At 40.3% G+C, this 27,672-nt stretch overlaps 1 protein-coding gene across 3 annotated transcripts in view; it reads left to right on the top strand.

Annotated features, from left to right (window-relative positions):
* Positions 1-27,672, top strand: part of PHLDB2 (pleckstrin homology like domain family B member 2) — a 64,485-nt gene that overhangs the window by 15,860 nt on the left and 20,953 nt on the right. For all 3 annotated transcript variants that reach the window (XM_058018387.1, XM_058018386.1, XM_058018385.1), the window contains exons 4-10: positions 8,633-9,016; positions 11,279-11,428; positions 12,285-12,422; positions 21,008-21,136; positions 24,668-24,823; positions 25,575-25,685; positions 26,428-26,517. In XM_058018387.1, coding sequence (XP_057874370.1) covers positions 8,633-9,016; positions 11,279-11,428; positions 12,285-12,422; positions 21,008-21,136; positions 24,668-24,823; positions 25,575-25,685; positions 26,428-26,517 — 1,158 coding nt within the window. The remainder of the gene's footprint in view (positions 1-8,632; positions 9,017-11,278; positions 11,429-12,284; positions 12,423-21,007; positions 21,137-24,667; positions 24,824-25,574; positions 25,686-26,427; positions 26,518-27,672) is intronic.

The raw sequence follows: 27,672 nt of genomic DNA, 5'->3' as shown, positions 1-27,672 counted from the left end.
TTGAAATTCAAATGCAGCCCCCTCCAGACACCTTGTTTATTATCACAGTCCATGAAGCTGACACTTACAAAGCATGCTGCTTGGATAGACAGTACCATTCAGCCACCCTGGAAAAATGCTGGAACCCATGTAAATTGTGTTCTGTTATCCTGCAGGCTGTGTTAAAATGTCTGTGTACATAAAAGCCAAAAACTACATTGCAGAGATCCTGCAGGACTTTTTGTTTTAGATGTTGGCACTGTTTTGTGATAAGTGGGCAAAGAAGAAGAGATTCTGCTCAGCCTTGTGTGCTGCAGAGTCAGGTGTACATTGGTGTGGGCTAAACGGCCATCAGCAGAGTTTTTTCTTCTTAGTTTTCATTTTTTCTTTCTGAACATGTTCATTAAAATAGAGGCCTCCTTGCTTCTCCCCCTCCCAAGATGGAGAGTAGCAGAGGGGAGCAGTTTCTCTCCTTGTCTCAGTCAGTGTAAAGCAGTGCATACTGCCTCAGCTTGGGATTATCTAGATAGTAAAATATAATTTAAGTTTACTGAAACAACTTGTGTGTAGGAAAAATAAAAACGTCTTCAGAACCTACAGAGGTATTTGAAACAGTTTTGTATTGAAACTGTCTCTAGAAGAACACATAACAGTTCCTCCAAAGGGTTTTCAAAGTGGCTTTTGGACTCTCTGACCCTATTAACATGTGTTCATATTTTATCATCCACATAGAAGCAGAGGTCATTAGATGGGCCAGTTGGTATTCCTGAGTCTTAAATTTGAGACACTAATGTTATGTTTGTGTGCCTTAATTCACATCTTATGAATTTGAGCAAAATGGCAATAGGATTCTCTTGAACCTGTCTAGTTTGCATACAGACAGCAAGCCTGCAGGAAAAGTCACTTTCTGGGCAGGGTGGAGGTGAAAAGCCATTGGGAAGATGGATGCAGGGCTGGTGCCTATGCAGGGCCACAGTTCCCATCTTGAACCACACGAGGGAGCAGGTTTAGGCTAAAGAACTGTAACCCAGTGAGATGTTTCCCCTTCCCCCATCTCACCTGTGTCCTTGATGCAAGCTGGTGAGGAGCCTAATATGCAGACAGAAGTCTGCCTTTTCCTCCCCATTCCACTGATCACTGTAGTTTGTAAGATAACCACTGTTGTTTGCAAGATGTGAAAAAGTCTTTGCCTGCTCAAAGACTGGAGTGTTGAGGCTCAGGTGTGAGAGGCAGGCAGTCACTGCCCCCTCCCCACTCCATGAGTGTCAGGGCAAGTCCACCCCTGCTCTGCTTTGCTCCCCAAAACCTCTGCTGGCTCCCCTTGAAGCTGCAGCTTCTCAGGAGCAGGGACTGGGCTCCCCAGGGCAAGAAGGACTGGCTGTGAGTGAAATGGCTGGGGGGCTCAGGACAAAGGTTTTGGGAAACATGTTTCTCCCTCTTCTTGCTGCCTTTGTGCTGCCAACCCTCTGCTCCTTTCAGTAATCTTCTCCCATCCTGGTGTGTTGTGTGTGCAGTGGTGATTGCTTCTTTGCTTCTTATCAGAAGGTTTTGCAGGCAGTCATGCTGTAAAACCTGAGATAATCAGTCATAAAAGCAACGTATTTGTATTTCAAAGAGAACAGCCTTCTTTTTTGTTTTAATTATTATTTGTGTTGAGGGATGAAAGATACTGGGTTGTTTCAATATTCAGTGATGCTGATAATCATTCTGTTTTTATATTTGGATGAAATGGCTACATTCCCACCCCTCAGTATTTCGTCTTGCTCACCAAGACTTCCTTCAAGTCCCAATTCTTCAAAAAGAGAATTTGCTTACTGTTTTTCCAAAGCTTTTGAAAATAAGATGATGTTCTGTGTGTTGCATATTTGAGCATGAAGGATTTTCCTCCTGCTTGAGGTCATCTTATACTCAAGATCCCATATCTGCTCCATTCTCTATTTACTAGAGCTATCTGATAGAAGAGCGAAATATCAGGACAGTGCGTCCTTCCACTGGTTTGAGAGTCTGAAAAATGCCATAAGCAGATTTGTAGATCTCTGCGAAGCAGAAAGATATATATTAAAAAATCCACACATCAGTTCTTTGTATATTAGAGTCTGTCCTGTTCTAGTGTTATTTTACTTTGTCCTTCTGTATGGATCTCTGTCCAAGGATAGTCAAGGATCTGTCCAAGCAGGGTCTTGATATATCCAACCAGAGCTTCTAAAGAACAGTTTTGTTTGCCATTGTGTACTGACATGGGCAAAGGATCCATGTCTGCTCAGGTCTCTCTTTTTTTATGGGGTTGGGGAAGGTATGAATAAAAAACCCCAACTAAAGAAGCACTCATGGATATCAAAACTCTGTGCTCTGAGCTTGCAGTACTATGTAAAAGCCCAGGCTGAGTAGCTGGTAGGTAAATGGCAGGGGAAATGTAGTCTCTCTGTGCACAAGTGTTAGGATTTTCCCTACTGGGTTTTTGAAGCACAGTAGGGAGAACAAAAGTGTAGGAATACTCAAATAAGTCCATCAGAAAAAATAACACTTTTTTAGAGGACTAGACTGCCCTGTGGCCCACATAAGAAGTGGAGACTGTCTTTCTTTGCACCAGCACTGCCTCTGTAGCTATTCTGCTGGCACAGAGTGGCTTGAAAGTATGCTAATTGATAGCTGATATTCACTTCCGGATTTTTTTTGGTAGTAAAATCCCTGCACTCATTGCAATTTGACCTAGTATCTGCCCTTGAACTCTTCTGTTTACTTTCACTTGTTTACTTTTTCTTTTCCATATAAATTATTCTATTTACTTGTTTTTAGTTTGCTTTTAAGTGTCAGAGGCTCTTCTGGAAGTTTGCATTTAGAGCTGCTGCTGCAGCCTGCATACGAAAACAAATTATCTGCCGTCATTGCCCAAATAAATAACCAAAGATTAAAAAAAAAAAAAAAAAAGAAAAAGTAGAAATAGTAAAAATATGCAGGTTGGTTTTTCTTTAATTATTTAAAAGTCCAAGTTTTAATTTGTTTCTGTGCACCAAATACAAAAGACACGTAAGTAGTTGTGTAGGATTTGGTGTTTTTCCATATCTGTTTCTTTAGATCTGCTGTCTGTGGCTGGATTCACATAAATTAGCTGAAGACTGGTGCCCCTTCTGCTTTGCCAGCCTGTTCCTTTGTGGCTTGAAGAGCAGGGGAAGCTGGCATTCTGAGTCCTGCCATCCCCGCTGGTGCTGGTGCTGGGGGCTGATGGGCTGTGGGAGCAGGTGGGGCAGCCACAGCTGCCCCTGGCACAGCCAGCAGGGTTACGACCTGCTTCTGCTTCCTCTGCAGTCCAGCTGACCGGACATTGCGTCCCACCATGGGATGTTTATACGAGCTGTACACAAGTAGAAGTTGGAGTAGCTATTGCTGACACTAGCCCAGGAGCCTTATAAACAAGGAGAAAGTTACTGCTGTGATCTAATAATATTCCATGTGATTCAGTTAGCTTTTTTTTTTTTTTTTTAAATTATTATTATTATTATTTAAAGAGGAAATCTCACTCTTTTTTTTTTTTCCCTGAGATGAAAGCCCAGTTGTAGCTGCTGGAACTATAAGGGGCTCTTTTTCTTCAGCTGATATGGGGCTTGGGAGTGGAACTGCACAGGCAACATAGTTTAGTAGATAGTAAGGGTCATCTGGTTTCTTTGATAGCTACTGGTTTAAATAGCACTAAAGTTTTCAGTACTGGTTTTTAGGCAGTACAGTGTATTTCCTCTAGATGGTGGTAGGTACCTAAAAATTAGATGTGCAGTAGGTTCATGATGCCTTCCATAGCCCAGCTGTCCATAGGAATCTGTGAACATACATAAAAATTGTTAATGAAGTTTTAGTAGACCCAGGATTTGTACTGGGAGAGGTTTGAAGTTATCAGTGCTTGAATGAGCAGTAATAAAATTCAAGGGGCTTATTCCATAGTCCACTTTGTCACAGTCAGAAGAGCACTGAATTTCATTAGTGTATTCAGATGTAGGGAATAATACAGAATATCACTATGCCTGGTTTGCATTGATGCCTTGCAATTTAGTAAGATGTTCTTATGCAAAGGGAAAATGAAATGAAACTGTTTTGGGGTTTTTAAGATGGTACTGCTTTAAAATCATGGTTAATGGAGCTTATGTAAATCTTCATATGGTTTGTGGAAAACCTCATATACATGTTTTATAAATCTATATTGGCACTGTGTCTTTCTATAGACCCTTAAAGCATAAAGTACCCAAGCTGTATGTAAAACTGTAAGTGATAAGCTCTTAAAGGAGTCCGAGCCAAGTAGACAAAGGTAGCTTCAAGGTAATTTTTCCCACCACTAGTATTTGACAGTCTCTATAGTTTTACAGAATAGCTACTTAATATCATTTAGTTTTGTAATTGAATAAGTGCTGTATAACAGGATAAAAACCCCTGCAGAATATAACTAATATTGATGACTCCATAACTTTCCTGGAACATTCAGTTTCAATTGTGTTATAAAACATTTCTGTGGGGTCTTTAATAAGCCAAAATCTGGATTACATATGCCTAATTTTTGCAGCTATATGTATTATGTAAATTAACACTCAGGTCCAGGAAGAAATCAATTACAGGAGACCTGTTCTCATTTACAGAACGTAAGTACTGCTCTGTAACTCTGGTCTTCAGGCTCCTGCCCTCAGTGTGGTTCGAAAAGGAGCATCTGCATAGGTACTATAGTGACAAAAGGGATAACAATGCTGTTATTTTGGCAGCCAGTGGCATTCCCTCAGGAGCAGAACACATGCTTTGGGTACAAGAGCTAATTCTTGGAAAGTCATCTGCTCAGCTCTTCCCTGCAGGCTGTCTCTGCTCTGTGCCACTGCTCTCTCCTGCTTTTACCAGTCCGTTTCTCCTGTGCCTGATCTGGGAAGGAAAGGACGAGGCACACCTGCTCCTCTGCTGTGACCTGGGCCTCTCCACACTGCTTCTCTGTGCAGGTGTCTCTGCTGTCACAGCTGCCTCTGAGAGTGGGACATGAAATACAGGTGCTGCTTCTGAAAGCTGTGCTACTGCTGGTAACTTTGGAGCTGAAGCACTAGCTATAGCAAAACAAGGACTGGCAGTGAGAAAACAAACTAATCTGGAGTGAGAAAATGGTGCAAACTGGAGGGAAGGGAAAGAACACTTGCAAATTGTTCTCAGTCCCAGTTCAAGTTTATCATTGAAATAAGCTCCTCAGAAATGTAGCACAGAAGAAGAAAGCTTTCTCCAGCCTCTCCTTCATGAGGTAGTGAATGTACATGTGAGAAAGAAAGTTTGGGGGTTTTCTGCAGCTGTCTTCTCCAGTCTTTCTGCCTCTCTGCCCACCATCCTTTTTTACTTGCTCCTGTTCCCAGCTTTTGCTGAGAAAGTGGTGGTTTGTCTGAGCAACTGTAGGAAAATTTTTCTTTGGCAGCTGAAAAGTGCAACAGCTTCTCCAGGCAAAGGGAACCTGGCTGGATGGACTAGCCATACTTCATGTTAGTCTTTGTCACAAGGGATAGACTGCATATGTATTTTTAATGAAATTTGAGGTTATCTAGTTCCTAGTAGCACTTACCTGAAAAGCTTCCTGTTTGCCACAGCCAATTAACAGAGGCTTGCATTGATATCCAGATATCAGGCACTTCTACACATTTGTAAAATTCATAAATGTGATATGTAGCAGATGAACAAATCTAGGAATCACCACATGGTTGCTGTTAAAAAAGTGGGATATTTATCTTTGCTATTTTGGAAATTTTTTTTACAGGGTACCAGGGATGTCTCTTAATGTCATTGATAATCAATAGCAGAAGAAGGTTATTAGCTCCTTATCCTTGTCCCTCAGCACTTAAATTTGCAGCCAACCACAGGTGATATGTAGCTTTCTCAAAGCCAGGAGTAGTGAAGCTGCTCAGGCAGAAACGGCACAAGACTTGTTACCCCTTTTTGTAGTGGGCAAGAGAATTACACAGAAATGTTTAAATGTTAAAAGAAAATAAACAGAGATGTTTAAATCAGTTAGAAAAGACATTTTATAGGGAAACACACTGACCAGCTTACAAGGCTTGATTCAACATTCCCCCCTCCCACCAGAGCCAATTTTAAATCCATTTCCTGCTCTTGACGTACCTATGTTTTTTCCCCTCTGCTGTGTTCAGTCGCAAATAACTTGTGTGGTATCTCTTGCAAAATTATTGACTGGATTTTCCATGTCCTACTCATTCGGTGTTCTTCATTGCAAGGGTGCTTTCCTAGCTTGCTTCTTCACTGAGAAATTAATTCTGGAAACAGTTACATGCAGGTGTGCTGGAACTGGAACGAGCTGGCTGAGATGAAATGATGAGAATAGGGTGTATAAATAACCACAGAGCTTCCTGTCCATAAGCCTCTCAGCACATGTCAAAATAGAAGTGAGAAATATCAGTATTTCTGTAATGTGTCTGAAAACTCATCAGGAATTTTTTGAAGACTGGCTTTCCTGCAATTTTTAAGCTTCTTCTGAGCAACTGAGACTTGACAAGGGGGTGGGGGCAGGGGGAAGAATCCCTTTTTTCCTGACTGCTGGCAAATGGCTGGTTTGCTGCCAGAGCCCCTCACCTGAGCACTTAGGCTGGAATGAGCAGTGGCCTGCTTTGAAATTTGCTGTTTCCTATTATTGCCCAAGGGATGGAAGCTTGGCATGGGGTAACCCGATACAGCCTGTTTTTGCAGGAGGGATGGGACTTCCCTTATATCCTGATGTCCATGTTTCCTGTCTATAATCGTCTATAATCATTACGACAGGCCTGATGCCGTCACAACGGGAGAGCTGCATAATTACTGACTGTCCCAGCCAGCACTTGCACAGGGCTTTAGGAATTGGGTTGCCTGGCCAAACTCTTAGTAAGAGGGAGGATAGTGGTGTTGGAAGGGTAAGAGGCTTATATGGTCTGGCAGTAGTTGCCTGGAGGGAAGAAGGCTTTGGAGAGTTGTAATTATGTCGACCATTTGGGGTTGAAGGATGTCTGAAAATCTGCTATTAATGGACTAGCAGAGGACCTATTTAATGGAAAACAGAAGTTTTCAGTTGCTGCCCTGGGCTCTCTGTTATTTCAGCAGCTCATCTCGATACAGGAGGATTCTGAGGAAAGCTGCAGTGGGAATCTGGGAATAAGCCCCCCAAAGGCAAGAGCGCTGTCTTGTTTGGGTAGTGCTTGGAAAGGGGTGGGTTCAGACAGGTTCTCCTGCTCAGAGGTCTGAATTGCAGGTGATGTGGATGTGTGGTGCCTACAGCCAGGTGATCTCTTAGTATCCCTGGGGTTACTTGGGGTGCATGTAACCAGTGTTGCATTTTCATACAGTGTAGTGGCTTGCTGCAGGGAAAGTTGAGGCAGTGCGTTGCCTGCCCTGTTTTGCTTGATCCTCGTTATCACTTGCTGTTGGGCATAGGAAGTGTTGGGGCTGGCAGAAGTAGCTGCTGTGCAAATTCTGCTTGCAAATGTAGTGCCAGGTAGAGCTGGGAAAGCAAGTCTGTCTGTGGTGGTTTCTGGGGATGGAGGGTGAGTATGTTGCTTTTTTGGCTATCTTTTTAAATAATACTGTAGAAGGATTTCTTAGAAATCAGAAATTAGATCATTAGTGCAGATACTAATGCCACGCATGGAACTCTCACAGTGGTCTTTTTTCCAGCAAAATTTTCAATAGACTTATGGTAAGCAATTTTTCTTTTCCTTTTTTCTTTAACAAAAGTAACATGAAATTACATAAATGTTTTACCTCGTAAAAATGAAAAGGTATAAAAAAAATCCGTCTTAAATAGAAGTTACCAGAAGCTATGCATACAGTATGATAAAACAAATATAACTTGCTAATAGTTGATAAAAGGTGTCATAAAGATCTATAAATTCTTCAGAAATTAAATGTTTATCAAAACCTGAAGCATATCAAGTTAAAATGGCACAGCTACTCTGAATCTCAAGTTTGAAATGTTGGTATGAATCCATAGAGAATTTGAGTAAACTGGTAAATAAAGATTCCCTCCACTTCTGTGCATTTGACAGATGCTGTATTTTAGATGTGATGCCTCTTTTTTCTGTTAATGCTCCTAAAACTGTGTTTTTCAAAATGTGGACTAATTCTCTCAAAAGGAGGAATCACAGTTAACAAAATGGAAAATCTGAATAAGTCAGGAATGCGTGAGTTCATGGGAAATCTGTGCAATATTTTGCAGCTTGGTAGGAATATAGCGTAAGTGTGAAATGGAACAATTAGTGATTTACGTAGTGAGATCACTGGACATGTGTACATACAAATGGGATGTAAACACAGACACCTCAATAAAAAATTTAAAAGCACATTTCACAGAAATTAATAGCTAGTTAAATAAGATGTCCTAACATTAATTTATCTTTCCAATGTAGAAAGTTTTAATATTCTTAAAATCTTCTTTCACATTAATTTTGATTCTTCATCTTGCACTGTAATTTATTTCTTACAGTTTATTATCTAGAAGTGGTAAATGGACTTTAATCCTTCACTCCAAAAAAAAAAAAAAAAAAAAAGACCCAAAGCAACAAACAGAACACTAACCCAAACAAAACAAAATACAAGCAAACAAATTTTGACTTCATCTTTACTTTAGCTCACAAGTGACACTCAATGCTATTATCTTTTTCTGAACCAGGAACGACAGCGGCTTGAGACCATCCTCAATCTGTGTGCAGAATATTCCAAATCTGACAGCGATCCTGCTGCAGCCACTACAGTTGCTGACGTTCAGAAAATTAACAAAGAGCTCGAAAAACTTCAACTTTCTGATGAGGATTCCGTGTTTGAAGACTCACAGATGAATCTGGAAATGAGGTTCAGAAGCCACTTGAAATCATCTGCGAGTGACTCTGATTTCTCAGAGCTGAGCAGCCACAGCCGTGGCACTGCTGCTTACCTGCCCTTGAGGGGGCTGAGGGCTGAGGAGCACTTCAGTGAGAGCACCAAGCCTCCACCTTTCGCTGCTCACAGCTTCCTCAAGGACGCCACTGAGTCATCCTACCTAAGCATCACACCAAAGGTAATGCTTTGTAGAAGGAGACAGCGTAATCCAGACTTGAAATCCACCTCTAGGAGTTATCTGTCCTGGCAAGGGCCACAATTAGACTGGCTTAGGTAGGGGAATTAATCTCAGAACTTGTACAGCTTTATAAGCCATCAAATATAGAAGATATAGCCAGCAAAATATAGCAGCCGGCAAATTATTATTCCGTATCTTGTGGAAGCTAATGGTACTGGAAGTTGGTTTGTTTGTTTCGTGGGATGTACTGTTCAGGAAGAGTTTTAAGACCTTCCAAGGGAGAAAGATTTGCTTGAACAATTATAGCTACTTAAATAAAGGTTTCCAGAACCCTGCTTATCATCCTGCTGAGATGTAGGAGGGAAGAGACAGTCTGCTGGTTTTTCCCAACCTGAGGCTCTTGTAAGAGGAGTATGTTTTCTCACACTCACATGGGAAGTGAAGATGAGTTGCCTGAGCCAAATTTACTTCCTGTCTCTTTCCTGGGGTTGGACCTGAGCCTCTTGCCAGATCAGCTGTTGTCTCTTGAGAATGATGCAGTGGCAGCAAGCCTTCTGCCCCTCCAACCCAACTGCTGCCTTTAATAAGCTGTACCTCCTTTCCTGTGTGCTTCTCACTGCTGTTTCATTACCAAAAGGAAGTTGTCCTTTAATAAAGGAGCGAACAGCATTCCTAACTATTTCTGTGCTCGTGCAGCAGCAGCCTCCTCCCAGCTGTGCTAGAGCAGCAGTGTAGCAAATCCCAGCGGCGGGCAGTGTGTTAAATAACTGGACTGAAGAGCTGGAGTCAGGAGTGAAATGAGATCAAGCAAAGCCATAAAAGTAGGTTTCTGTTTAACAAGTTCTCACCTTCAAAATACTTTGGCTCTTCTATTTACTGTTATTTACACACAGTATGATCTTAAGCGTGGTTATATGCGTCAGGTGAATTGTATTTAACCCCTGCTATACTCACAACTTGAGAGTCAGTAGTGTGTATGTAGAAGATGAGAGAGGTGTGACAGTAACAGATTTTCATTTCCAAAGGGTGATCTCTGTGGAAATCTGTCTGCCAAATCTTCTGGTGTAAAATTGTGTTGAACAGGAACATGCTATTATGGCTTGACTTGCTCTTTCCACATTGAAAAGATGGTAACACATGTCACTTACAAGTTGTTGTGGTCTTTTATTTCTTTCCCATTTGTTGTTTCGTTCATGCAAGTCAGAGATCCTATTTAAAATCCTTATTAGGAAGTTGCAATCAAAGATGTTATGTCAGCATTATCCAAACAGGAGACAGAACAAAAAGAGGCTTTGCTGCTGGGACTACTATTGCTAAATCAAGGAATAGTGTTCATTCATTCATTGTAAAGGGAGTTCTGCTAAGCCCTGAGAAAAGCACCAGCAAGCAATTGCATTAATGATGTGCAGCTCATCTTTAAATACTGAGCTCAGATTTGTTCAGGATAAAATGCCTACTCTCACAGTAGCCATTCATTAGCTGAACTGAGCCTCTCTTGAGCAAGGCTGTGTGGCCCAGAGGTGACTGCGAAGACCTGCAGGCAGCCCAACTCTAATCCTGCTTGGGGATAATGAACAAGCAGCCTTCCCAGAGGAAGTGGACTGCAAGTCCCTGGGGTCAGGTGAACATGAAGAATGCATTTCAAACTCAGTCCTGTTTGATTTAGTATTGGATGGTGTAAGATCCCATGTATTTTCTTCCTAATCTTGTTTAATTCTTGACACAGGCATCTAGTAAGGAAATATCAATGAAAAGTGGAGCATTAAGGGTGCTACTTCCTTAGTGCTACCTGGGGAGATAGGACCAACTTTTGTCCTTATTTTACAGAAGCCACCCATCTTCATGGCTGGTTACAAAAATGTCCTATCCTGCCTCCTGGCCTGCATTAAATGAAGAGCTGAAATTTACCTAAAAAGTGTCTTCATCTGTCTGTGTTTTTTTTTATAAGGAAAAAATTGGATTTTGACAACCTGAATAGCACAGCATGTTAATTATTCTCAAAGGTTAAGTTTTAGTAATTCCTTTAGAATGAATAGTATTTACTGCTAAGTATAGTATTTACTTCCAATGCCTGGAAGTAAAGTATCATGTTTGTTTCTGTTGTACACCTCCTAAATATAGAAATAGCAATATAGTAGATAGGAAATATGTAATGGGTTCAAAACCAACAGTGCCATACTTGTCTAAAGTGAAAACCATATGGAAGGGGGCAGAAAAGGCAGCATTTGCCTCTTTTTCTAATGAACCTCTTATGATGTGCAGTTGCAGATACCAGAATGCACCAGTGAAGAGCAGAGAAGGCAGGAGCTTGGTCAACTGGAGGAGGAACGCATAGTAATACTGAATAACTTGGAAGAACTTGAGCAGAAGATCAAAGATTTAAATGACCAGATGGATGAATCCTCAAGAGAGGTATGAAAATATGGTTTTGGTTTTCAATGTCTTGGCTGTTACGTGTGCTTCCATAGCAGAAGTCTGATGGGTTCAGCAAGTACAACATGAGGGAACTCGTGGATGTGTGTAGTCTTCATATTCTGTGCTTTTTCACCAGAATCACAAACCTGGCAGTCTCCTGCTGTAAAGGGTGTTTTTTCTCCAGCGGGGGGATGCTTATAATGTTTGGATTAGCTTTTCCCAGCTGTAACCATTACACTCTGAAATGGAATTGGAACAGTCTTGCTTATTTAATGGCCACTCAGTTAATCCAAATACCTTGGGTCACTTGGGAGTTTTACGTTGGTATCTCCTGTGACTGTTTAAAGAAAAAGGAAGTGAGACAACTTCCTATCAATCCTCCTCAGCTTTACAGTGGCAAGGATAGGTTGGCAGCCTGTTGAGTTCTGGAATCTCACAGTTGCAAACTAAGCTAGCCAGGCATTTGTGTTCTGCCTGCTCCAATTATCAGCAACGGGAAAGAAACAGCTGTTCCAGAAGGGTTTCCTATGGAGCCTGGGCACAGAGACAGTATCATAACAGGAGATAGCACAGAGAAGAGTTAGAAAACAAAAAATTTTGGAAAAAAGAATCTTCAAGCTAAAGTTGGTTTGGACTTTATTTTGCACTATTTTATGTGCAATTTTACTTTTTCTCAAATTTGTGACCTCTTCTTAACTTTTGTTCCAGAAAAACCTATGCTTTTTTTTATCCTCTCCTTTTTAAAAAATATTTCTCTCTTGTGAACCAACTCATTCCCCTCCTCCTGAAAATAATGTGTATCGAGATTTCTTCTGAATCTGGACTGCTTCTGAAAGATGTTTTGTGTTCCTAGTTGGATATGGAATGTGCCCTTTTGGATGGGGAGCAGAAATCTGAAACAACAGAGCTGCTGAAAGAAAAGGAAATATTGGATCATCTAAACAGGAAAATAGCTGAACTGGAGAGAAATGTTATTGGTGAAAAGACAAAGGTAATTCAGTTATTGTAGCCTGCTGTGTTCTCTGTTACCCTCGATTTTCAAAATATTTTTATATGGGTAATATTAATGGAGCTTATTTGATGAAATACTGCCTGTAAGTAAGTTTTCTTCATAAATATGGAAGAAAAATTTATTTTCCCTGTCATTTCCCTTTCACAGTATTGTTTTCCAAGGTATGATTGACAAGCAGAAGATAGTAAGCTAAAATAGAAAGACCTGACCTACTGTGAAGATACTTTTATTAATAAAAACACCCCATATAGGCTTGTACTTGGGCTACCTGTTGTTTAAAAGAACAGTATTAATTGAACTGTTCCCTCCTTTATATAATTTGGAGGGAAAAAAAAAAAATTATTTTCTCAGCAAACGAGCAAAATGAAAAAGGGGACAGTTTTTATCTAATATCATATAGAATACATAATATAAGACATCCATCAAGTATGTAATTTTAAAGTCATTATATTGTTTTGTTTGCTGACTGAAAATTTAAGTACTGAAGACTATTCCCTCTGTAATTAAGTCTCAGAAATTAATTAGTTTTGATATACAGTCACATACTCTCAGCTACACAAGAAATAGATAGGCACATATTTCCAAAATAAGATAACAGGGTAAGAAGTTTTAAGTGCAGAAATGGAAAGGGCCTGCAAGATGAAGTTGCATCACTCAAGGCAGGGAGTGCTGGTTCCCTCCAGCAGGCTTTTTGCTGGCCTCTTCAGGCATGCAATTCCCTTCTCCACAGGGGATCTGCCACGGCCAATAATACGCCAAGGTCAGGAAGTTTTTCCAGGGATTTCAGCCAGTGTTGTTTGCTTTTAAAATTTTATCCTCTGCCTCATAATTTAGGCCTGTCACTTGTGGAATTGCTCTAGCTAGTCTCTCTTCTTTTCTTAAGCTTTCCAGAAATATCTGTAAGTTCTGCATTTTTTGCTTAGAAAAGCTGCATGTTTTTAGCACGTCCACAGTTCCCATTCAATTCACATTTTATAGCTTGCATTGTTTTATTCTGAGCTTTCTGTCCTCAATTTCTGCTTGCCCTGTCAGGAACCTGGCTGCTGGTTTTTGGCTCTGCTTATCAAGCTTGTGTTTGAAAAGGAGAATGGTGGTCCCACATTTCCACTCTGTGTGGGGACAGTGCACATCCAGTTTGAGTTTGGACCTCCCTGAACTTCCCTGTCTGCACTTTTCTTTGTGCTTGTGTACCCCTCACTGATCCTTCAGCTTTCAGTGTGGCCTCTGGTCACATTTTAAGTTGCCTACGGGACATGTTTCATACTTGATTTTAGCAGAAAGATGAGTTTAAAGTGGATATCAGCAGACAGGGTGTGCAACCAGATGCCCTTCAAAAGAATGCTGCTGGAAGTTTTAGTTGGTAAGCGGTAATAAATAACACGTTCGGAAATTCAAGAGATCTTTTGTATTGGCTTTCCAGTAGCCTGAAAGTTCAGTTAAACTAATGGAAGTTATTGGAAAATATAGACAAAATTTAAATTTCCTTGCAGCCACCTGTTAGTGTGTAGGTAGCAAATGACAGGTCTAGATTAAATTTTCAGGTGAAATGAAACATGGAAAGCAGCCTATAAAAAGCACTTTTTGTTTAAAAGGCAAGTTCACTCAAAACATTTTTTTCAGTATGAGGCATGGCACTATTCAGATCAGCTGCAAAATTTAGTTGTGTTTTCTTTTGTGTTCCTCTTTGTTTTAAACAGACAAAGAAACCCAGTTGTGAGTGTGTGCTCTAAATGTCAAGCCATGGCTGAGCATGGCTCAGTTAATACTGAAATTATCTTTGCAGGAATACACTCACAGTTGGTTTTTTTTTTTTGGTTTTTTTTTTTTGGGAATATGTCTGGAAGCATTGCAAAAAAAGTGAAAGTTGAAAATAGAAATGGGAGATGGGCTTCTACAAAGGGAGTAAAGTATAAAGTGACAGTGTAAGTGTTCTGGGGAAAGTAGTGTCAGCCAGAAAAACAGATGGCACTGATCCTGTCAACAAATAAAAGTTCTGGCAGGCTTGAAACAGTAGCGTTTTTTAAAGCTTGATTGTTGTATCTATGTTGAAGTTCAAGCAATGCAGATCTGCTGCAAGATAGTCAACATCTTGGCTCTGCAGTAATACAGAATCAGCCCCCACCCACAAAAAGGGAGCTCAGGTGGAGGTGATAGGTAGTCTTTTTTGCTGAAATAATTTGATACTTAGGTCAGAATTAAGGCTTGGGTTTTGACCAGGAGTTTCCACTCTGCTGATGGTACTTTTTGTGTTATGTCTTGCTAAAACAAGTGTCCCAGTGTCCACTGGTTGGTCACAGTTTCTATTAGTTGCCTTAATATTTCACCCCTACTGATAGCTGGGGTCTTGGTTTTTGGTGGGGCTTCAAGGCAAGAAGCTGTTGGGGTCCCATATCTTGAACAGTGGTTACATTTCTGCCAGGGTAAGGGAGTGATATCTGAATACACCACATGGTGTTCGTTATCTGGAGGTGAGAGGGAGAGTTCATTTGATGGCAGGGGCATTAGTGCTGTGTCTCGGTCCCTCTGCGAGCCTCTCAGGAACCCTTGGCCAGTCCCGAGTCGGCAGACACCGAGGGGGCAGCCCCGACACGGCCAACAGTGGGGAGACACTCTCTGTGCCCCGAGGGCACCTAGGCTGCTCGCCTTGCAGCCAAGGGCACCCAGGCTGGTCACCTTTGCAGCTGAGGGCAGAGACACTAGAGGCATTGGTAGAAGATAAAGGGCCCACTCTTAGCAGGGGTAAATCCAAGATTTATTGGGAGTCCAAAAAGGAGCTCCTCAGGGGGCCTCCTGCCAAGAGCCCCAGGAGATGTGCAAAGGTTACATTTAAAGGGAGGTGGAAACCAAAAGTAGATAACATTTTACTGACCAATAAGTGACCCTAAGAGATGGGTACCGGGGGATAGATATTTAGGACAGCATATGGGGCAAGGCTTGGGGGCCTGATCCCTAGCCTCTGGCTAATCACTCGACGACCTGGACTGAAACTTCTAGATGGAGGGATGGGATGGTGAGCGATTGACAGAGAGCCAGGGTGGGGGTTTGCAGATGATCTCATCCTGAGAGAGGGATAACACAGGTAAAGGGAGGGGAGTACAGTCTGGGATAAACCATTTGAGAAAAATATAGGGATACAAAACAAAACTACTTCAAAGTATTACAGAGTATAAAAATGCACTGCAACAGTGCTGTATATGATGACATTTGTCTCTGGAGCAGCTTGAGCATCTCATGAAATTTGCTACTGATCTTGACACCTATTGACAGGAAACTCCTGCCTTCTTGAGTCTTATCCTTACCCATACACCTGTTCGAAAAACTGTGAAATTCTTAAAAAGAGAGATAATAAACTACAATCTAATTTTTTGGCCATGTTATGTACTTGAAATGAACTGTTTGTAGAAGCTCTTATACTACCTTCTACCTAACTATTTAGGATTTTTTTTTAATGCCTGTGCACGTTTCATTTAGGTGATAACACAAATTTTGACAACTTTTTCAGAGTATTAAAGCCACAATTTTTAGTCCTTGCAAGAAAAAGAATTGACTAGAAAACATACTGGGAGTCAGAAGGCAGGAGTGAGTTCAGGATTGGGCTGTCGGTGTGCTCTTTGCTGTGATGCAATCTCTCTGTGTCCCAGCCCTTTGCTTGTAAACCAGGGATGTATTTTGTGAGTGGGTTTGTACATTATGTGTTAAGCTGCATGCTGGTCTCATCCGAGTCCCATGCTCAACCCTCTCAGATCATGAGGCAGGACTAATACGGGAAGAGGACAAATGAAAGAGTGGGGAAGATGATGTAGTGCACACCCTCAGGGTAGTTGAAATCTTTTCCATTGCCTTTGTGATTCTGCCACCACACACATTAGAAGGAGTGAAGCACCTTGTAATGGTTTTCTTGGGTTTGGAAAATCAGAGCTATGGGTGATTGAGTTTCTAAAAGATGACAAAACCTTTCAGGACCCCTGTGGACTTGGGACAGTTCTCATGTGGTACCTGGCCCATCTACGACCTACCAGTGCTGTCAGGACTCAGTTGTCCTGGCTGGAGTAGCTACTTCCAGAGCTGTTTCACATGGCCTGTGCTTTCAGCTGTGCTGGAAAACATGCTAGCATATGGAGAAAAGTCCAACTTTCCCTCCTTGTCTGGTCTTCTTGAGAACAGCTTCCTTTCTTCTTCCTTTCTTCTCTACAGAAAAAGATGATGACCTACATATGTGAATATCAGCTATTAAGCTATTAATCACAAGTTCCATTTATGTATAGAGAGCCCTGATAAGTCCTTACTAACACAATTTGACAGATACAGCTTGAAGCTCTCTGGGAAAGAGCTTAGTTATAGATCTTGACAAAATTACTTTGAGCACAGCTTGCTCAAGAGGGAGTTGAGCTGGGCAGTATGTAATAAGTTAGTTACCATTCATACAGAAAAAAGAATTATTATGAACCACCTTCTTCTGTCTTATCAACCTGCTTCTTATGCTCCTTTTCATATGCCTGGCATAGCTGTTATTTTCTTCTCTTAATAGCTTTTGCCGTGAAACTGACTGGAATTTAGTGACAAAGAATAAAATTGTGGCAAGTTTCATGCATCTGTCCTTAAAGAGATGGAGGAATGCAAGAAAGAGTAGTCAGAAAATACAGAAAAGGAGCATGTACAGTTTGCACAGGAGACACTGTTTTATTTCAGTGGAGTTTTCTGGTCAGTTATATGTAATTACATTTCTCAGAAACCTGTGAGACTTGTGAGACTAGCTGATTCCATAGTAAGAGGGACTTGAATGTGCATGTCTGAAGTCTAGTGTGGTTTATGAGATGTTGCTACCTTAAAACATGATGATTTATAGGTGAGTTGGACTGAGGAAGATCCTGGAGTATTTCAGACCTAGATCATGGAAAGTATGAAAAATGAATCATTCCGCTTGTTGGGATTTTTATTTCATTTGCCTTGTAGGCTTCTTTACAATTTCTCTCTGAAATTAACACATACCTTGGGGTTTGGAGGGGGATTTTTTTGTTTGTTTGGGGGGGTCTTGGGTTTTTTTTTTTGTTATTTTGGAGGACAGGGAGATTTGGAACATTGGTAAGTAAGCTCAAATCACCTAGCCATACAATGCATATCACAGTGAGCTGATAAAATGATAGGGTTCTTACTTGTTTAGGGAGGTTTTGCCCAGTTTTTAGCTAGATTTTCAAGAAGTTTTCTCTATTTTGTCCAATTTACTTTAATTTCTTCAGAGTTTCCATGAGTTTATGCAGAAAGGTTGGTTCACAGGGAATATGTCCGTGCAGCCACATGTTGGTCTACGGTTTTAGCCAGCCAGCCTGCATGCAATAGCAGCAGCTCTCTGCAGAAAGGGTGTGGAAAACCACTAAGGCTTAAAGTAGCAGCATTGATCAGGTATAGGGTATTGTCAACCACTGGAGACAGCACCCAAGCAATTTTGTTTCTCCTTCTTCCTGTTCCCATTCCTGTAGGGGCTGTGATTGCCTTTAATACCATCCTTTTCTCTCCTCTCCATCATGATCATCTATGAGTTGTATTGTGTATATACAGTTTGGGTTCTTTTGCTCTTTCTTTGCCCTTAAATCAATTTTACCAGATCTAAAGATTGGTTTCCTTTTCTGACCTGTGTTGATCACCTATGGTTGGTGTTCATACTGTGTATCCTCTGCTGACATCCCATCGCTGCCTTTGGGGACAGTGTCACACGTCAATTCTTTTTACTGCTATCCTCCACAATTCCCTGAAGTCCTCCAAAACTGATCCAAGCATTGCTCCAAGCATGATCAAATCCCAAGTTTGATCAGTCCTGCTTTGTATTTGGGCTGACCCCACATTTGTTCATAATGTTCATGTAGAGGCAGACCATAGGCCAAGTTGGGCAGTAGGCTAAGACCAGATGTTGCACTTGTTTTCTCCGGAAATAGGATGTTAAGAATTCATCACATCAGCCAGACTACAGCTGATGCGCCTCTGGCATTCACACTGCGGCTTTCTGCAGAGAGGTATTAACCAAGTCCCAGCTCCTGCGGTTAAATGAGCATGAGCAGCAGGAGCATGGGTTCTGTTTCAGCTGTGCTGCCAGTTGCTCTGGAGCAAACAGATGTGGAGTCAGCCATAGACCTTTCTCAGCTGCATCTTAGATTTGGCTTGCAAGGTCACAAATATTTCCCCTTCTAGACAAACTTGTCTTGATTCACTTATAGAAAACACTGCATGAAAAATTTCTCATTCACTTCTCTCTTCTCATTCTCATTTAAATGCTTTTTGTAAATCAAATGGACTTTGCACAGCCTGAGACATCAGTGAACTTAACTCCACAGCTGCAAAACATGTAATGCCTCTCATTGCTGAAAGTGATATTTCCTGTTAAGACTGCACATTTTGAAGGGAGCCAGTTTGGTGGAATCTTAGCACTTCCTATGCTATAAATAGACCAGATGAGTATCGCTTTCAATCTCAAAGGAATAAGTTTCTAATTTCTTGAGGCATGTAACAGTATCTCCGGCAGGGAGATACTCAGGGAGTTTTATCCTTGATGATGTCTGCTCACACTCGAGGTTGGACTTGCTTGTTGATGAATGAGCATGCTTATAGCTGTGCATAGACATTTAGAGAGCTATTTATAGCTTCGGAGGCACTGCAGCTAAGGTCAGAGAAGTCCTTGCTGCTTTGGATGGCTAGGTGGGCAGAAAAGGCAAGTGTGAAACAAGGTGGAAGACTGAGGGCTGAATGTTAAATGGACAGTCAAGTTTGTGAGGAGGGGAACTATCAGTTTATTCATAGCTTTCCTTCTGTATTGGAAGTAAGGAGGATTCAGCAAATGGGGCTTCTTGGGAACAGCACTCTGGAGGTGACATCACAGGAGTTGCATGCTTCTCCCTCATTGTGCAGCTCCCTTGTGCTACATCCTCTGTATTTCTGATGCCTGCTGTTGTAAGACAGAGGCTACTACAGGAAGTTCAGGTCATAAAATATGCTGGCTCAGTTGCTGTTTTCACAAGCTTAATAAAATCTACTTGTGTTCAGCATAATGTTCATCTGATTGTATGAACTGAGAAGCTGCACGTGTAAATGAACATAATTGAGCTGGGACTCTGGTTGATATTGGACTTGTATAAAAATTCTTCCCATTGTTTTTATATACTGGGAGAACTGAATTCCAGCTCCTGGTCCCACTCAGAGATAAAACCATAAAGAAAGCAGGCAGCTAATAAATGTTTATTTGTATACCTCTGCCATGCATGGGGGTTTGATAAACATGTCAGGCATAGCAAAGAGAAAGTTTTCCCACAGTTTGAAATGGCAAGTGCTGTATACTGAAAGACATTGCTTCTCTATGGCAAAGGGTGGTGCAATGTCCAATCATACAGTACCTGCTGTACCACACATTTGATTTCAAAATTAAATAATAGTTGGGACTGGAAAGAGTGGAAATGAGTATATGCTGTGACAGAACTCAACTGTTCTTGGAGTAATCAGAATACTACTAATTTTTGAGTATTAAGGAGAGCTAGAGACCATCTGGAAGGAGATGCATTACCACCGAACAACAAGTAGGAAAAGAGAGCTCTACAGGTGCGATGCTACAAGATAGCAGAGAGCCTGGCTTCAGAAACTTACTTGATTATTTTTGCCTGGCATATCAGGCATAAATTGTTTTTTTCAGTTATTAATTGCTGAATTTGAGAAAATGCATCTGCCATGTCAGCTAGTGAAAGACATTGAAAAAATGCTCTGTGCTCTGATTTATTGGTTCCCAAACTTTGGTCCATAGATAAATAACAGTCTACAGCCAAGCTTTAAGTGATGTGCAGCCAGTCTTTGGAGCTATTTTGCACAGTAAATCATGTAGTATTTGATTACAAAGATTAAAAGGCCAAAGGCTTTGGAGGGTGAGAAGCAGTGTTCTGAGTACTGTTGCTTGAGTGGAACAAAAGGAAAGTTGAACTAGTTGAAGGAGACCAGGAAAGCTGTCCCCTGTGATCCCCATGGACAGGTTGCAGTTCCTATATCCTGAAGCAAATTTGCTCAATCACTTGATATTTCTGCTGCAACAGGATTTCCTGGCCAAGAGTTATTTCTTTATAATGCTCTGTCTCATTCTGGCTTGTCACTGCTAAATGTATTTATCTCTACAGAGCCACACAGGCATGAAATTGATTCTCCTAGGAAGGTCCATTTCTCTCTCACTACCAAACTACAGTCATTTTCCATCTACTTTGCTTTCTAAAAACTGCTCTTTCTCAGCTTCATCAGTTACCTCACTGACATGGCTACAGTTCCCTTATTTGTTTTTTTTTCTTACATTAAGTGAGACAAGTGTTTGGGCAAGGGGCCTTTAACAGCACAGTGATGAGGGAGAGAAATAATCACCCCCACTAAAATGATGAATGTTTTGCTTTGATTTTGCATCCCACCACTGCATTTCAACTAACAAGGTTTCTGTTTCTGACCTGCATGGTTCAACTGCTTAGTAAGGTTTTGCCATACACTGTCAAATCACTAACAACTGCTTGGGTTTGAAGGTAATTGTCTTTATTTTCTGGTTCATGCTTCAGGAAAAGTTAAAACTTGATGCTGAGAGGGAAAAACTAGAGAGGCTTCAGGAGCTTTACTCCGAGCAGAAGACGCAGCTTGATAATTGCCCTGAATCCATGAGGGAACACTTACAGCAACAGCTGAAGAGGGTCAGTAGCAAGTTTCAAGATTGCACTATTTTTTTTTAATTTTGTTGATTTTCAATTTTTTTTTTTTTAGCTAAGTGTAACATTTTCTCTTTCAAGTATCCAGTGTCTGAACATATTTGCAACTTAGAATTGTAACAGTCATGAGGGTTATGGCTTGTGGATTTTTTGTGGAATGCTTGTAATAGATTATACGCGTGGTTGCAAACAAGTAACATGCAAATGTGTGGATTAGAAATTATTTGGTGTTGAACGTTTCTAAAGCTTTGCATCACTTGCCTGTAATTAGCCCTTTAGGCCTGCTGGGTTATTTGGAAACTGTTGTGATGTTTAGATGGATGGTGGAACATCATTCTTTATCTGTGTGAGCAAAGAAGAAAATTGGCCAGTAAATTACCATTTCAGTGAAGCTATGGATAACTTCTTTTTTTTTCAATATATAACTTAGCTGTTAGCCTTAACTGTAGTTTGAAAAGTTAATTTTGAAGATTTTACCACTTGCTAAAATAGCTTTATTTTGTTCTATATTTTCAACAGCTTCACATTGGTATAAATTAACTTTTCATAAAGTCTAATTGCAACTTGATTTTAGTTTGTATTATTTGTAAGCAAAAAAAATAGAATATTGGCAGTGAAAGCACCCTTAGTTTCGGTGAAAAAGTCTTAATATTCATTAGCCTTAAGTAGGTTATACAGCACATATAGTTAGCTTTAGTAGGTGGGGAAAATTTTAGAAGCATCAGTATGGGACGCTCAAGATGCCATCTAAAAGTTAAATCTTTTTTTCTGTCTTGGGAATAAAGGGTGTAATAGCAATAATGAAAAAAGGACTTTTTCTGCTTTATAGGAAATACTCTTTAGATGTTTTATTCACAGAATTCTATTTTGTTTTTTTGAAGAGCAAAAAAAAAGCCCAGCTTTGGAAAGAACAATGTTAAATTCTCAGTTGCTACAGAAAGTTTGCTTGTTTTGAGACACTTAAAACTTTTGTGTATTATCTTAAAAAAAGGAAGAGTATTATGTAATGTCTCATACATATTAAAAGGAAAGGAAGCTTTTCCTCTGAAGTCGCATGCTTGAATGTACTGATTCATGAGATGCTACAGTCATGTTGCTGTGGGATGGTAGTAAATCTCTTTTCACTACTGACCACCAAGATGCTTCTAGAAGTCTGTTTGGTTAAATTTTTTAAATTATTTTTTTAATGATTTTTGTTCCTTGCAAGTCATCTTAATAATGATTTTGGATTTGAAAGTGGGACAAAACTTGAAATGTGGGGGTATGGTTGTGTCCAGTTAGTTCTATTGCATATTGTTGTAGACCAGTTGCAATGGGAGTTTGCTGTGGCTGCTGTGGTCAATGCAGTGAAAGTTATCACTGAATTAGTGCCCAGTAGCTTCAAACTGATCTCAAAATGTGAGAGCAGTCGTGAAATGATTGTAAGTATTTTACCCAAAATAGAGAAAATATCTTCCTGAAAAATAACTGGGACGCCCAACAAAAGAAGGACATGGACCTTTGTGAGTTCAGAGGAGGCCACAAAGATGACCAGAGGGCTAGAGCATTGCTCTTGTGAGGAATGGCTGAGAGAGCTGCGTTCAGCCTGGAAAAGGAAGGCTCCAGGGAGTCCTTACAGCTCCTTCCAGTACCTAGAGGGGTCTTCTACAGAATTGGAGAGGCACCTTTTAAAAGAGCAGGTAGTGATAACCCAATCACATTAAACTGAAAGAGGGGAGGCTCATATAAGATGTTAGGCAGAAATTTTTTACACGGAGGTTGGTAAGGCTCTGGAACAGGTGGCCAGAAAACTTGTAGGCTCATCATCCGTGAAAATGTTAAAAGTTAAGGACTTTGGATGGGACTTTGAGCAACTTAGTCTAATGTAAAGTTCCCTGCCCATGGCAGGGGTTTGGAATGAAGTGATCTTTAAAGTCCCTTCCAACCCAAACCATCATGTGAAATACCTTAGTCTGCATCATGTTCTGTTGTGCTACTTTACTGACAACAAAGAAGGCATGAATGAGACTAATTCCCTGATGGTTCTCTGGGGCTTCAGTAATTTTTGCCCGGGGGAGTGGGCAGCCAATTTCACTGTAGCAGTTGGCTGCAGGGTGGGGCTGGAGTTGGGGTTGTAGTGGGCAGATAACGAATTCCGAATTCTTGCTTCCTTGTACCTGAAACACAAATATACTCTCCCTGTTGGGCAGGAAGTGTATTTTAAAGGCCCCCAGTTGGCTTTTTCATCATCAGTTGCCTTCTCTGAAGTCTGTTCTATTGCCTTAGTAGCAATTACTCTTGTGTACAATAGGCTAAATTTATTGACTCTCATGGCCCAGGCAAAGCCTTTTGGTATTTTTGGGGATGCTGAAGATGTCTGGTTAGTTCTGTATTGTAGGTAACTGCTTTCCTGTAAATTTTACCCAACACCTTTGCTTTTGATCTCTTCACGATCTCCTACAAGTGAAGAGCACGTCTTTGGAGAGTAAGGGGAAAATATTTGTATTCCATGTATGAACTTGGATTCTTCAGTTTCTGCATCCTGTGTCTTTCTCTGCTACACTGGAATCTGCTTTTGAATTCCTTTTATAGAGACCTGTTTTAGTAGTAGCTTATCTTGGCCACTAATCTTTGCCTTAGGTTGAAATAAGAAAAGGAACAAGTTTGCATTCTTCCAGGATGTAGGTTTTCTTGTGTAGCAAGTCATGTGTCTGTTTTAGAGAGCCTTTCCATTTACTAATGCTGCAATTATTGAATACACCCTTTTCTTCAACACTCTGAAACTTGTAAGCAGGAATTCATATTATGAATGCACAGATGTTGCAGGAGGGAAGATTAGCATTCATTTCTCGTGCTGAAAAGCACCATGCGTTTTATCTCATCATCCCTAAGCGGAAAGCAGGTGTGTTCTTATTTCTTGGTTCATTTCTGCAGCATTCGACTTCTTTTTCTGACAACACATGGTATCAGTTCAGGGGAATGCGTAAAAATTTGCTGGTACATTTTCTGAAGTACTGTCTGTACCTATTGGCTAGAGGGGATGACTAGAGTCCCTAATTGCACAGAGAGCAATTTTCAGCAGTTAATTCCATGTGCAGTTCTCTAGGTTACTGGTGCAATACTTTGTCCTTTTTGGTTGGAAAGCAGATGTCCTCTGAGTTTGGCATCTGACAACCTCACCAGGTGGGTTCAGGCTTTGGTGGTGTCCCAGCCAGGCTACAGCAGAGCCCAGCCAGCTCGGGAGGCTGCACTTGCTCTGACTGCTGCAAAACAGCTCCCTCATAGTGCAGATGCTTCTTAGCAAGAGGCACAGTAGGAGTTGATGGAGAAAGCAATATCAAAACAATAATTAGCCCTGTTTATTCTCTTATTATGCAAGAAGGTCATTAAAAGTATTGAGATCCTGGTGAGACATGTTGTTGGAAATAGATAAATATAATTTTAGGTTGATGTTTGTGTTTGTAAGTACCTCTACTGTGGTGTCAGCAAAAGCATTATTATGTTTTTTTATATTACCTTTTTCTTTTTTTCCTTAAGGATGCTGATATTCTGGACATAGAAAGCAAACACTTTGAAGATTTAGAATTTCAGCAGCTTGAACATGAAAGCAGGTTAGATGAAGAGAAGGAAAATCTGACACAACAGCTCCTGCATGAAGTCGCTGAATATCAGCGCAGCATTGTCGGTAGAAAGGTAACAACATCAGCACTGGATTAATTTGTTCTTTGTTGTTGAGCATAAGGGCAAGGAAAGGGATCTACAACCTGCCTATCTGCAAGAAATAATGCAAAACATTCCACTCTGAATGAATTTTTGAAGCGGAGAATGGCCCAGTGGCATCCCACATAGATCAAATAATATCCTTATCCAAGAAGAAAGAAATAAGTAACATTTCATGCCCTGTTTACATATTTCATATGAAAATCAAAGCCCTTAATTTGCTCAAAAAAAGTACCAAAGCGTTGGTTTTTTCTTTTTTTGTCTTTAAGAAAGGAGATTTGTTCTCTCTGGACGAAACTGCAGTTATTTTAGGCTTGTTAATGATTTTTCTGTTAAATGGTTTTGTTAAAATAATAGTAGAACACCAGATTAAGGAAAGACAGTCATTTTAAAAATCAGTTTGAAAGGTATTATCTCAATCAATTAATACCACTTTTTTCAGAAATCACAGGTTGGATTAATAACCAGTTCTGTTCAGTATATGGATGCTTGTCACTATATTATCAAAGAATACATGCAATTATTCCTTTGTCTCTTGAATAAGTTTTCTCTTTACTGTCTAATTCTTATTTATCTCCTTCAGAGCAGTGAGCTGTCTTGTACAAACTTATTTTCCTGCTGCTTAGCCATGCATATGAAGTGAACTTTCAGGAGTAGGATTTTTGCTGCAGGTTGTCTTGAGATTTGAAAATAAATAATGTAATTTGTGATTTTCTTATATTAGGAAAAGGTTTCTGCTCTCAAAAAACAAGCCAATCATATTGTCCAACAAGCACAAAGAGAACAAGATCATTTTGTAAAAGAGAAAAACAACTTAATAATGATGCTGCAAAGGGTAAGTATTTTTTGTCTTTCAAACATTTTTGGCAATAAAAGAGCATTTCATAGAATAAAAGAATGTAGAGCAGAAGAAGAACATCAGTTGTGCAAAAGACAGCAAGTTGGTAATAATGTGACAGACATTCACCTTCAAAAAAAAAAAGGAAATCTTTTGCAGTCAGTCAGCAGGTGTTCTTAAGAGAAACACTGCTGTTATTTGATAATCAAGAGTGTTTTAGAGGTGCTCTCTTTCCCAAGGACTCAAGCAGAGGCACCCGCCCACATGCTAAAGCTGGACGCCTGTGTTCCCTTTGTGGCTAGTGGGACTCTGCACAGAGTGCTCAGATTTTTGGCTTTAATAGCCCCTGTGAGGCCATGAGATGAGCTACTGCTCATCAGCTAACGTCTGGTTAATAAGAAGCTGTCATAAACCCTTCATGTCCATTTTATATTTTGCTTTTAATCATGAGAGAAACCATGTTTAGCTCACTAAGCAGAACCATCATTTTCAGAACGTTGAAGGAGCACTTACCTGGTTTGGCTGTGGTTGTTAAATAAAGCATTTTATTTGTTTGTTGTTCTGTACCTCCAATTTTGTTCAGTTCTGTTCTAAAAGGATGAAGCTGAAGCTCTGCTATGTGCTATGTAGTTTCAGTCTTGTGTCCCAGTGTGCTTCTTCACATAGTAAAGGAAATGGCTAACATTTATTTTCACTACTTGGCTTTTGTTATTTAATATAAAATGTCTGGTTTTAACAGGAAAAAGAAAATCTCTGTAATCTGGAAAAGAAATATTCCACACTTTCTGGAGAAAAAGGATTTCCTGTCAGTCCCAATAGTTTGAAAGAGGTAAAGAGCTTCTCTGCTTTTGACGTTACAATAACTAACTTTTAATAATGCCTCATACAAAAGCACTTCAGTATGTAGTATTGAGTGAAGTCCTAGTCATCAAATCTTTGCAAAATAATTTCATACCATTTTTTACACTTATTCATAGAAGGATAGATTCACTAGTGAGCAAAAATAGCTTCTCTTGACATTCTTCCAAATGTAACTGGTATCGTTTTAATCTCTTGCTGTGGAGAAATTATTGGTTTTATGTGTGTGGAGTGTGCGTGTATGTCTAATTTTCTCAAAATAGACAATCAAACCTCATTGAAGTAAAGAAGAATTAGATCTGGGAATAACTGTTCAAGTACAAATACAATTTGGTCTTATTTTTGCACTGTAGATTTTATTATTGCCTCCCTTCCTCATTCTAAGACCCTTTACTAAAGCATGACAAATGTACATTTTGTTCTTTTTAAAAGCATTGATTTGAAGACTTCTAGCTATTGTGGTTCTAAGATATGTATTGAGCTATTTATTTCACTTTTTTTGAACAGTTAAAGGAAGCAGAAAATTTAGCATTTAAAATACACTGTCAGGCATATGTGGCTGCTTCATTAACTTCTTCTTAAGAGTTCTGACTGAACTTGCTGGATCTGCTTGTCTTGAAGCCCTGACCAAGGTCTGCTACATATAATGATGTAGGTGCCACTCTGGGAAGTTGGGCTCTCGAAGTCTAAAGCAACCACAACCTTTCAGTACCTGGGAACTGGGGTCTTGCTTATATGATCTCCAAGTTCCCAGTGTGCAATTTCACTTGTCAGTGGGATTGAGCACCCTTCCTTTCTTGCTTAGACTTTCAGTGTCCTAGGTTGTGTTCTGACCTGGACATCTGTCCTCCCACCAGAACATCTGGCAAGTCTAAGTTTCAATTTTTTCCTTTTGAGATGGATCTGCCCATTCTCTCACTAGAGAGTGGGTGCTGTCTGGTTGGTTTTTCTCACACACAGTTCATGGCTTGTTTACTCACATACTTCAAACTGCAACTACATTAAGTGAGGTTACACTCTTTTTAAAAAGAAACGGATAATTTAATGGTGTCAGTCTGATCACCGCAGTGAAGTCAGTCAGGACTTACTCCAAGGCAAATAAGAGAAGGAACAGCAAGAGTTATCT

This window comes from Melospiza georgiana, chromosome 2 (assembly GCF_028018845.1).
Source record: "Melospiza georgiana isolate bMelGeo1 chromosome 2, bMelGeo1.pri, whole genome shotgun sequence".
NCBI lineage: Eukaryota > Metazoa > Chordata > Aves > Passeriformes > Passerellidae > Melospiza > Melospiza georgiana.
This window is presented reverse-complemented; position numbering and strand designations above follow the sequence as displayed.